Source organism: Vulpes vulpes, chromosome 16 (assembly GCF_048418805.1).
Source record: "Vulpes vulpes isolate BD-2025 chromosome 16, VulVul3, whole genome shotgun sequence".
Lineage (NCBI taxonomy): Eukaryota > Metazoa > Chordata > Mammalia > Carnivora > Canidae > Vulpes > Vulpes vulpes.
In genome coordinates, this window is record NC_132795.1 from 76737807 (window position 1) to 76750493 (window position 12687).

Below are 12687 nucleotides of genomic sequence, written 5' to 3' on the forward strand. Positions count from 1 at the left end.
TTCCACACAGAATAAAACATGCAGACAACTGCAAGCCTCAGCCCTCAGACATCTCCGATTCTCCTTGTGTGACTCTCTGGGAAGACATAGATAGCATGGAATAATCTCTCCTGGGGAATTAATTGCTGTTTCCTCTTTCCTGTTTTGAACAGGATTTTCTTTATTGTGTGAGTACAGCATGTAGAATGTATTCTTTGGCATCACATAAATATTTACTTCGTATTTAAAACTCCTGTCATGAAGAATTTATTTATTCTACTTGAAAATATAACCTATTTTCCTCATGGCAAATAAAAATAAAAGGCATGGCACTGAAAATAAAAGCATAGTTTTGAGGGTTTTTTTTTTTTTTTTGGTTTTGTTTTCCTTCCATTTATCTTGCATTTTTTTCATCAGAAAGTCCATAAAGTCAAGCCAGAGAACTATTGAGAGGGAAAAATTAACTCCCCAGAGATGGGGTGGCAAAGGTTCCATCTAGCTTCTATTAGGAGCTTCCCCGCCAAGCCATAGCCACCGTTGTCTGGAATATCATGGTAATTCTTTGCTTTGTTGGTGGAGACCTCTCAAGGACCAGGGAACAATAATTGAGAGAGTGGCCATGGCCCATCCCTATGTGGTATGGAGTCTGTGCCCAGAACAGTACCTGGCATCCAGTATCTACAGAGTAAATGTTTTTAGATGGACAGTTTATCATATACCCTTCAGAAGTTTTCAGTGTATATTTGAATATATTTATCCTCTTCTCTTTCTCATTTTATATACATACTATATACCCCTTTCTTCGTTTTCTTATTTATTTCTTGGTGGACTTAGCATATCTACTTTTTTAAAAACCACAGCATTAAATTCCATCCTGTGGGTGTATCATGAGCTAATCAGTCCCATTTCCAAGTCTCTAGATGAGAGCAGAGGTGGATGTGTGAAGAGGTGGGCGGGGAGAAACAGTCATTGACTTCCATACAGTCGGGTACAAATGGGGCCCAGGCTGTTCTCCCATCCTCAGGAGGCATGACTGAATGGGCCAGGGTGGGAGTTCCTGAACTGACATTTACTGTTTGTTAGCTGTATGACCTTCAATAAATTATTTAGATCTCTTGAAGGCTTGGTTTCTTTGAAGTCAAGAATAGTACCACTCCATGGTATTAGATGATGTATGTAAGTTGCTTACATATCTCATGTATATGAAATAGTACCTCACATGTATATAATAGCACCTCGTGGATATGTGATAGCTCCTCGTGGGTATGAAACAGCGCCTCATGTATATGTAATGGTACCTCATGTGCACAGAATAGTATTTCATAGATGTACGGTACTTAGGATGGTACCCAGCACATGGCGGGGGCCCCATAAATTGTAGCTATTATTTTTCAGCTCCTGAAAAATCTCAGGTTTGACAGTTCCTTAGACCAAAAGACAAAACAAAATATACCAGGGTGGATGAATTGTTTTGTGTTGTGAAATAACCTGCCTTTGAGGACTGGATTCATTCTTTGCTTGGGTTCTAAGAAAAGCCTTCCGAGGAGGTCCCCAGCCTTTTTCTCAAACCAGTTCTGTTTCTTACTGCTTTTGTCCTCGAACTGAGTCAGTATTCCTTGCCCAACCCAATCTTCCTGGCAGCTTGCCAAGTATGAAGAAGGAGTCGTTTTTCTAAAGCCCCTAATGGATGGGGTGCGGAGAGAGAATGCTGACTCTCTTTTATTCACAGTGGCAGGTGTGGAACATCTGGAGGCAGCGTGGCCCCCGCAGGGTAAAGCAATTAGGGGGTGTCAGTGCAGGTTTTGCAGGGCAGGGAGTGAGGCTGTTTCACTCCTCAGGTTGTGTTGGCACCAGAAAGAAAGAGAAAGGTGCGTACCAGCTTGGGGTTTAGGCGGAGCCGTTGCATTACCCTCTCTTGATAGATAGAAAAGCAGAAGCCCAAAGAGCTTAAAGGAATTGGTCTAGGACATCAAGCAAGAGTGGGGCAAAGGCAACAGTTATCTGGTCTCCTAATGCCTAGTTCAGCCATACTGGCCAGAAAAGATAGAAAGAGAGAAGTCAGAAAAAATAAAGACGACCCCACGGCATATTTGCTTGTGGCAAAGACCCCTGTGTGCCCTGAACGTGAAGGGTAGCTGCCTGTCCTGTGGTGAGGAATGACAGCGGTACCCAGAGGCTGCTGGGCATGCATACTGGTCAGTCTGGTCCAGGCATCTGGGCCAGGGGGCTTGGGCAGGATCGATCCTTGGGTTTGGCAGTCCTTGCTACACATACCGTGGAAGGAAGTGCTGGCATGCAGGAGTTCCTAAGTCGGGGCCTGCCAGGTCTTCTTAAAGAGAATCCTGAGAGTATGGAGGTTAAGGGTGTATGTCCTTTCACGTAGGGGATGGTGTTCAGTCCTGGTAGGTCGGCTCCCTTATAGTGCAGGAGGAGATGAGGTGGGGGGGGCGGGAGGAGATGGCGCATCAGTGAGGCCTTCAATGATCAGACTGGCCAGGGGAGGTTGGCATACGGTGTGGTGCCAGGAGCTAGCTCTCCCTGTGTCTGAGAGAGTTCCTCTGGCTGAAATGGGGAGGTCGGAGCCCAGGGGAGAGGAGCCAGATGAGGCTGCTTCACCAGAGTCATGACTCCAAGGTGTGGGCTCTTTCTGCTGCTTCCGCCACCTGTCTGCAACCTGCCGTAGATTCTTCTGAGCATCGGGGCTACTAGATACTCATTGTGTGAAAGGTCCTAGGAGCTTGAAGTTGACAGACTAATCGAACCAAGCAGGAAACATGCCTGGAATGTTGTTGGGGGCTGAGGTAACAGAGGATCTCACAGTTGCTCCAGAGGACACCCTACTTCACTTTATGCTCTCGTGAACTCTTGTCATTATATCTGACAGATCTTCATTTCCACAGAGAGTTTCACTAAAGTTACCCAGCTTTTAGTTGGTCTCTCCCTTCTGCTGCGTGGCAGGTGTACCCATAAAACAAAGGATCTGGAACGGGCCAGATGGACCCTCTGAGAGGAAAGCCAGCCTGAGTTTCGCCTCTGAGGGCTGCTGCAAATGAAGGGTCACACCAGTGACAGCAGTGAGCATCCTTCGGTGTGGGCGTAGGGGGCAGGTCGGGGTAGCTCTTCCCTCAGTTCAGAAGCACTGGCAGCTGTGAAGCTGATGACATTTGGCCTGTCCCCCTCTCCACTGCAACGTCCAGTACCCTCTCCTCGCTCATGCCAAGTTAGCCTTCCACTTCCCCAGCATAGAGAACCGCTTTTAAAAGTCACTAAAGAGCATCAGAGAACATTGTTTTCCATGTACGGACAATCCATAAACCCATCATCCTACGAGAGCATCGCATAATTCTTTTATGTTACCTTCAATCTGCAAGTGTGTTTTACACAGTTTTGTGTTCTTGTGCATTCTGTTTTTACCATCTCCTATCATTTCCCCATGTTCCTATGTGGTCTTAGCTCACCATTTTTAACTTGCTAGAAATGTAATATAATTGTGGTTAGACCCTTCTTTTTATGCTAGTCCAGTTGCTTTGCTAAAACAGATATGCAACGGGGGGACATATATCGGTTATAATTATATAGTTTTTAGTTTCTGTTTATTGATTTAGACAGAATCCCAAATTAAAGGATCTGACTCTTTTTTGTGATGTTTGCTCTTATAATACTGCTTCTGGAAATCTTACCTCCCATTGCAATATGTATAATATGGATTATACCATTTTAAAACAAACTTGTTTCTTTATTGGGTAAGAAATGGTAAGTCGATGGTAAAAACCAGCTGTTCTTTGCATTTTAAAAATTCCTAATAAGAGTGAATATTTTATAATTCTCCTATAAATTTTACGTTCATGTCATTTACACAGTTATCTCGAGGGATCTTAATGGATATATTTGGATTTGTTGATACACAGACCTCTGTGGTATTCTTGGTATTTAACTTGAAACTAATCGGGGGAACGAGACAAATCCAGATTGTGGAACATTCCATAAGACAACATCCTAGGCTCTTCATAAATGTATCATAAAAAGGAAACAAGAAAACTGTTCTAGATTGAGAAGGCTAAAGAGATATGGCAACTAAATGCAAAGCAGGAGCTCTAAGTAGCTTCTGAAAAAACTTAAAGCTACCACAACAGTAAAGGGCATTTTGGGGACAGTTGGAGTAATTTGAATATGAACCTTATATTAGATAATATTATATCAATGTTACATTTCTTAACTCTGATAATTGTGGTTATGTAGGAGGATAGCTTTGTTCTTAGGAAATGAAGGCTGATATACTTCAGGATAAGGTGTCGCTGTGTGTGAAGCCCTCAAATGGTTTAGTCAAGCTACATATGTTTGTATCCTATCGTACATTATAAATAATATTATAACATGATCATGTTATAATATTAATTATAATTATACTGTTATGTTTATGATATAAATGTAATGATACATTAGCCTATATTATGTAAGTATAAAAATTACAGTAATTTTTCTTAATATATTTAATATATACTGTGTTGATTTTTATATCCACACCTGTATACATTTATAAATCTGTCATATTCACACCATACACTCACACATACATACACTCACGTGATACATTACCCTACAGGAATTGGATTTTAATGGAGACCCTTGACAGCAGCAGGAAGTGCTGAAGGGATCAGTTTCTGCTGGTGAGGTTCTGTGGGCCTGAGGGACCCTTGGCTCCCATGTCCTGAGGAATGGGGGATGGGAATATTTTCACCAACTGGGGGCCCCATCCCCTTTCTCCTCTCACCTGTCCTGCTGCTTGGCACATGGAGGGCAGGGAGGTCCCCATGGGCAACATGAGGTTTACATGTGTTTCCTTCTCCTGTAGCCTTCTGTTTTCCTATATCTTTGATATAGAATCTCAAAAGGCAGTGTGTGTGTGCTCCAGGGCAGGAGACACAGAAAGGTTGGGGAAGTTCAGTCAGATAATCAGACCTGACTTATGGGAAGTTATTCTTGGCTCTCTGTCTAACCTGCTCCCAGGACCCACCCCTCACTGCTCACAGGTGGTAAGCAGCTTCTCTCCAGGTGTTGAGAGCACACTACCGAGAGCAAGCTTGCTTGCTTCCTTCCTTGCTTCCTTGCTTCCTTGCTTCCTTCCCCTCTTCCTTCCTCCCTTCCTCCCTTTTTAACATGTATTTATTCACGAGAGACACAGAGAGAGGCAGAGACACAGGTAGACGGAGAAGCAGGCTCCCTGCAGGGACCTGATATGGGACTCAATCCCAGATCCTGGGATCATGACCTGAGCCAAAGGCAGACGCTCAACCACTGAACTACCCAGGTGCCCCCTGAGAGGTCTTTAAAAGTCAGCAAGTAATTATTGGGTTGCTATATTTAACATATTAAAATAAATGGAGTTTAGACCTTTGATTTGATTTCTGGTCATTTCTGTAAAAAATTGAGAAAGAGACCCTTGGGGACACCTGTAACCCTGGTTCCAGCAGGGCTCCTTTGAGAAAACTAGATTGGACTCTTCTGCAGTTTATCTGAAAATACAACTTTCCAGGATCAAAATGACTAGTCAATTTGAAGGATTTGCAAACCAGATTGCACCTGAAATGCATGAGGGGGCTGGCTTACTGTTTAAATGTGATCCATGGTAATCTGGTGAAAGCAGTTGAATGTGCATCCTCTGGCCTCGGCAGCCTGGGCCTGGGGTTTTGTAGATCTGCTTTGTAGCAAGTAAGGGATACTGGAGAGATTTATTTTTTTTTAATTACCATTTTTTTTCCTGCATCTAAAAAATGGTAAAATATTCTGAATATAGTAAAAGGAGGGAGTAGAAATGAAAGTCACCTGTAATTGTACAATTGGATGGCCATGGCCAGATTTCTCTGTGTGTGCACATGTCTCTGTTAAAACAGAGCAAGGACACCTCCGTGAGGACCTGGTCGGCTGGGTTGTGGTCGTTGGTTGCATCAGGGTAGGAGGTTGGCTTTCCATATTCCATCTCTCTCCATGTCAGAGACATTTTGAAAAAATAAGCACCAGTTAAAAAGGGGACTCAGGCAAGCTTGGGGAGGGGAAGCTGAGGGGCTGCGGGCAGACCCCCGTCTGTGTCATCTGTCCTGGGGATCAACAGCTCAGCCTTTTTGCTTGGAGGCTGCTTCCCCCCCCTAAAAGCCAACACTGGGCATGTGCTCCCCATTCTTGCCTCTCCTCCTTGACCCTCCACCTCTACCTGCCTTGTCCATACTGACAGACTGCTCTCGGATTCTACAGCTATTTTGGCTCACCCAGGTGCCCAAGGGCAGGGAACCATATTTCCAAAGAGGTCTAGGAGGAACCATGTTCCTTCCCCCCAAGACTGACACTGTCATGGTGGCATGGCGGGTGTGGGGGGTTCTTGGGGGGTGCACTGGGTGTGGGGTCGAGCCTTCCCAGTGCACTTTAAGCAGTGCCATGCAGGCCACCTTCCTGGGCCTGCAGTAGCTCTGGGAACCAGGCGGGAGAGCCAGGGCCTGCCTCCCCTGCCCTCCAGGAAGCCAGAGGCAGCTCAGCTCTTACATTATGAGAGCCCCTCAGATGAGTGCTTTGGGGCCTTGCTGTCGGGAGAGTGAGCTGTCCCCCAAAGCATGTGGACAGTGTAATGTTGGCTTCTCCCTCTGCCCTCTGGGTTAAAATCTGGGTTCTACCACTTAGTAGCTGTGTTACCAGAGACAGGTTACATAAGCTCTCTATGCCTCAGTTTGCACATCTGTGAAGTGGGGATACATCAGTACCCTGCATGAAGGTTGTAAGGATTCAGTGGGCACCTGGCACAGAGTAAGCCCTTGGGAAGCATTAGCCATCATTCTCATTGTGTTAGTCCGCATGGGCTGCCGTAACAAAATAACTGGTTTCTACAGTGGAAATGTCTTTCTCATAGTTCTGGAGGCTGAAAGTCTGAGATCAAGATGCCAACCATTAGATGAGGGCCCTCTTCCTGCCTTGTAGACACCAGCCTTCTCGCTGGGTGCTCATAAGTTAGTGAGCGAGCTCAGATCACTACTTCTTCTTATAAGAGCACTAACCCCATCCTGGGAACCCCACTGTCATGACCACTGTCACATTGTCAGGTAGTACATCAATATGTGAATGGGACCGGGTGGTGTGTGTGTGTGGGGGGCATATACGTTCATTCCATAGCAATCATTATTATTATTTTTGTTGTCGTTTATTAGCCCCCTTGCAGGGCTTTTTTAGGCCTGGGACAACCTCTGATGTGGAGGGAAGGAAGCAGTGGGGACAGTCCTTCCGTCTTCAGTGAGGTCTTAAAGTCCACAGTGGTGGCTCTTGAACCTTCTGGAAAACTACTTTCTCCGTGTTGTGTCTCCCTCTCCTTTTGGCCTCCAGGGAAAGGTTCCTGGTTGTCCTACTCAGGAAGGGGGGAAGGACGAACGGCCAGGTTTATTAGGCAGCTGCTTCTCTGAGCCAGGCAGCTGGGTGCAGACTCCTCGGCACCCTGTGATGTCAGCACTGCCATCCCCATTTACAGAGGGCCAGGTCCTCGGAGGCTCCGGGCAAGGCCACCCCGGCTGTCTAAGGCCACGCTGCTCAGAAGCTGCGATAAAATGTGACCCTTGAGCCTTCTGATCCCACACCCTTGCGATGTGCAGCCGGTCCTCAGGGCAATGGAGCAGCCACAGCTGGAGCAGGACTGGGACTGCGATGACTTTGGCGGGTGCTGCCGCTGTGGGAAACAGAGGCACGATCGGAGCCTTCCTGCCTCGCAGGGTGCGCCCTGCTGGGTCCGAGGCTCAGACCCCGGAGTCCCTGAGCCAGGGAGCGCTGCCCCCGCGCCTCCCGCTCCGGGCGCCTGCGGTGGGGGGAGGCCTCTTTCAAGGTGTGCTCACTGACCTGTCGTCTTCCCTGCCCTTGTCCCCTTCCAGCCCCTAAAGACAATGAAGAGCGAGTGTTCAGGGAGCGCATGCGGCCCAGGAAGCGGCAGGGGGCCGTCAGGCGGAGGGTCCACCAGGTCAACGGCCACAAGTTCATGGCCACCTACCTTCGGCAGCCCACCTACTGCTCCCACTGCAGAGACTTTATCTGGTAAGGCCCTGTCTCCCCGGAACCTCTGGTTATGCCTTCTCTGAGGTGAGAAGTTGGGGAAGAGTTGGAGGAGAATAGAAACTTCGTTTTTAAAGTGCTGATGTGCTTTATTTCCTCTCTTTTTGATTGCAGAAGACTTTTCTGGAGGCTAAGGGAGTGTTTCATCCTGGGGTTGGGGAGTGGGGATAAGTGGGAGGAATGGGATCATGTCATATATCATTGTTTAAGGGGTTACGATCTTATAACCAATAGTGGTATGTTGTGATGTATATTTTTTTAAAAAAAAGAATCTTTATATTTTAGAGACACAAGCTTAATCATTTAGAAATGAAATGGTGTGATGTTTGGGATTTTTTTTTTTTAAATACTATATGGAAGGAGGGGAGAGGGGCTAGCAGTAGAGATGAAATAATAATAACCAATCATATATTAATCACTCTTAGAGCTGGGTGATGGATCTGCTACATTTATCTCTTTATTGTTGTATGCTCTGAATTTTTCCATTATGAAGCTTAAAAAAAATACTTGACTTGCCAGTATCTGTAATTCAAAGCAGTTCTTAATAACTGTTATAACAGTGGTGCTACTAGGCTGCCCAGATTTCAGAGGAGTGAGAGAGCAGCATTGGCTGGAGTGCTCAGGGAAGGCTCCCCGGAGGAGGTGGCATTTCTCCTTTCATGATGACTAGGATTTTGATAGGCAAAGACAGGTAGGTTGTAGGCCTTTTTGGGAGGTGGAGAAGGATAAGAAGCACTGGCTTTGGGTATTGGAGGGGGAATTTTAATGAATGCCTACCATGTGCCAGTTTCGTTCTTATGCACTGAAGATATCTAATTAAATCTTCCCAATATCCTACAAACTATGCATGATTAAAGCCACTCTGCTAACAATACTGAGACTCAGAAAACAAGACAAGTATGATGTCCTCCAGATAGAAAGTGATCAGAGACCCAGTTCCACCCCTGGTGAGCCCAACTGAAAGCTTTTCCTGACCTCCCACCAGCCTTTCTGGCAATCTCTCTGAGCTCTTGAAGTTGGCACTTGGATCCCTTGGGGGAGAATGAGTGAGGCCAACCTGCAGCACAAACAAACCAAACCAGGGAACATTTGAATCAGTCTTTGAATTCCCAAGGTGTCCAGGAGTGGCTTGTCTTGTCCTCGTGCTTTTCCAGAACTAGTCACCGAGGTTGGCATGGACATTGGAGGCGATGTGGCTCAGAATACACTCAACCTGACTGAAGCAGAAATAATGCCCCACTCCCACCACAGATACATTTCACACCCCCCCCCCCCCCCCAGGGCCGCTTTACCCTCTGGCCTACATATTCGGTAGTTTGGTCATGAGTCGTGTGTTTGGAGGGAGTAGGTTGTGAAAGCTGAGATTTATGGATTCAGGTCTCCTCTAAGCCCATGGTGAATCCCACCGGGTTCTAGGTTCCCTGAGGCGTAGCCCCTGATGACGTCTGGCTGCTGCTGCTGGGTTGAAAATTGCAGGTTGTCCCCTGGCCAGTTGGTCGTGGTGCGAGGACAGGGCCCAGGCCAGGCTGGTTGGGTTGTTCTATGTCTATACTGACCCTAACCCTGCCCCAGGGGAGCCTACGCCTGCCCTGGAGGGAACCTCAAGCATTGGCCTTGATCAAACAGTACATTGAACCCCTAATCCTGGCCACAGACTGACCGAGGACCCTTGACTGCTCCTGAAATGCCCAGGGAATGTGCCTATAAGCCATAGTCCTCCGACATGATTACCCACAAGGAAGGATACATTCAACTAACCAGGACCTGCCTTGAGCAAGCAGAGTCTTCGTGGTTTTCTAGAACACTATAATGGCCCCACTGGAATGGCTGTTTGTCTAGGAAACCAAGCCCTGACACTGACTAAACCTTGTACCCATTCTAAGCACTGGGTCTACCTTCTGTTGCCTCTGAAGGAGTCATTTTTTTCCATGATTTTATTTATTTACTTGGAGAGAGAGAGCGTGTGTGAGAGAGAGAACACAAGTGGAGGGGAGGGGCAGAGGGAGAAGCAGACTCCCCGCTGAGCAGGAAGCCTGCCGCATGGCTCCATGCCAGGACCCTGGGATCATGACCTGAGCCAAAGGCAGACGCTCAACTGACTGAGCTACCCCGGGTGCCCTGAAGGATGGGATTCCACAATGCTTGGTGCATTGTGGGTGGTGGCCAGAATGGGGTGACTGTGCGGTTTTTGACCTACTAAAACTTATTAAAAGGTTGTATTCTTCTTTGCAGGGGTGTCATAGGAAAGCAGGGATACCAATGTCAAGGTAAGAGGCATTGTATGAACCTAATCCTTGGGGGTCCACAGGTCTGTCCAGATCAGTGACACTCCTAGGAAGCGTGTGCTGGGTTTGATGACATTTAGAGGGTCTCAACAGTTTGCATGCTTCTGTTACCTCTCCGAGAAGCAAGACCCTGCTTTTCTGTGTCCCTGCCTGGCCATGGCTCCCGTATTCCTCTGTGGGAGCAGGGATAGGGGAGTGAGTACCTTGTGGGTGCCACCTGTCTCCGCTGTCCCAGGGGTCTCAGCACCCCTCCTAGGGAGACGCAACAATTGGAGGTCCTCCAAAGGCCCCACTCTGCACTGAGCTGGGCTCCGTGTGTTCTCTCAGCCCCATCCCTCTCTCGCTCCCTGAAAAAGTTCCCTCACGTGCCCACTTCACTCTTATCACTCAGTGGTCCTTGCTGATTCTTTCTCTTCTTTTCTTTCATTTTCTTTCCTTTTCTTTTCTTTTCTTTCCTTTCCTTTCCTTTCCTTTCCTTTCCTTTCCTTTCCTTTCCTTTCCTTTCCTTTCCTTTTTCTTTTTTTTTCTTTTTCTTTTTCTTTTTCTTTTTCTTTTTCTTTTTCTTTTTCTTTTTCTTTTCTTCTTTTCTTCTTTTCTTTTCTTCTTTTCTTTCTTTATTTTGTGTCTCTACTGTGGACTTATTAACTCTTCAACATGTAAAACACACTTGACATTATTGCAGTTTGTCAGTTTTCAGTTCTTTGACTATAAAATGCAAGGTCAGGTTGGCTAGGATTGGAGGGTGGATACGTGCTGTGCTCACGTCAAGGTTTCTCCGTGGGTAGAACTGGGAGACCATTCCATCTCCTCACTCAGGTGCTGGTTAAGTTGGGTGTCACCTCGGGGGGGGGGGACCCTGAGTGGGTTCTGTTGGACATTGCCATGTCCTCAGCGTAGCACGTATGCAGATGGGTCCTTACCCTTTTGGCCACCACTGCCCACGCTTCCTCATGACACTGAAGACAGAGCTCCAGGCCCCAGGGAAATGAAGCAAAAGCGTTTAAGACCGTCTGGGCCATAGAACACCCATTCTCCCGCTGCAGTGCTCCCTGTCACACGCGCCAACCCTGACGTGATCTGGGGTGGAGCACAGGACTGCTGCAGTGCCTTTAATAGACCTGCTTCACCGAAGGGAAACCGTGCCCTGACCTTGGCACATAGAAGCGGGGAAATTGATCGGTATGTCTGGAACTAGAGAAAACTGCTGATGCCCTCTGGGTGGAAGCGGTGCGCTCTTCTCCAGAGCATTTAGGGAACCCTGATGGCACAGCGACTGCAGGAAGGGCTTCTTTAAGATTGGGGACAGAAGGGGTGTGGCTCCGCTCGTCCCTCTACTGAGACCTGAACCTTGGGGTGCGATCCTTTTACCCCCACTTGTCGCTCAGCCTTCCTTTTTTTTTTTTTTTTTCCATCTGCAGTTTGCACTTGTGTGGTTCACAAGCGATGCCATGAGCTCATAATTACGAAGTGTGCTGGATTAAAGAAACAGGAAACTCCCGATGAGGTAAATATTTATAACATTGAACTTCTGGGCTCTTTTCACCGCCACTCCCCCCCCCCCCCCCGCCTCCTCCGGGGTTCCGAAGCAGCTCCTTATCGCTCTGAGATCCCCTCGCTTTCTTCCTTGAGTTGATCAGGGTTAAGGGAGTTGTCCGCAGCCTTCCAGCGAGAGGCTCAATCGACAGAAAGAGTGGGGCTCGGAGTCCGTTTCGTGTCTGTGGATATTATGCCAAGTGCGGTGCAATCCCAGATCCCCAAAGCCTGCGAGGAAAATGTGAATTGTCTTATGTCGTTCATTATCTCATTGGAACAGTGAAGTGGCAACTGACATGTAAGTGGCTCCCCGCCGCTCATAAACATCGAGAGAGACACAACACACAAGCGGGAGCCTTATCTTTATGAGGTGAGGGGGGAACGGAGAGGAATTAGCAAACCCCAGAAACACTTAGGAGACGGGAATAACTGGAGTAATAATACCAGCCGACGTTCATGGGGTACGTACCGTGTGCCCATGTAAGTTCTTCAACACGTAGTATTTAATCTCATAGCAGCCCGAACGAGATGATATGTAGTTATCATCTTCATTTTGCAACACAGAGAGCGGAAGCACAGAGAGGTCGCGTTAGCTTGCCCCAGGTCACACAGCTAGTGTGGGGAAGAGCCACGTTCAAACCTAGGTAGTCTGTTCCACAGCGTCTGAGCCCTTGACCGCTGGACTTGATCGTCACGTATTCTTACAACCTAGTATCAGATTGGCTGTTAGGGAAGTCGTTAGGGGTAAGGAAGGGAGACAGTTCAACAGCAAAGGTGGGTTTCTCCTGACTGAGCGATGGGGAGGAGGGTGTGA

At 47.3% G+C, this 12687-nt stretch overlaps 1 protein-coding gene across 2 annotated transcripts in view; it reads left to right on the top strand.

Annotated features, from left to right (window-relative positions):
- PRKCE (protein kinase C epsilon) overlaps positions 1-12687 on the top strand; it is a 485623-nt gene that overhangs the window by 297810 nt on the left and 175126 nt on the right. For both annotated transcript variants that reach the window (XM_072741205.1, XM_025992586.2), the window contains exons 3-5: positions 7878-8037; positions 10288-10322; positions 11759-11844. In XM_072741205.1, the coding sequence (XP_072597306.1) occupies positions 7878-8037; positions 10288-10322; positions 11759-11844 (281 nt within the window). The remainder of the gene's footprint in view (positions 1-7877; positions 8038-10287; positions 10323-11758; positions 11845-12687) is intronic.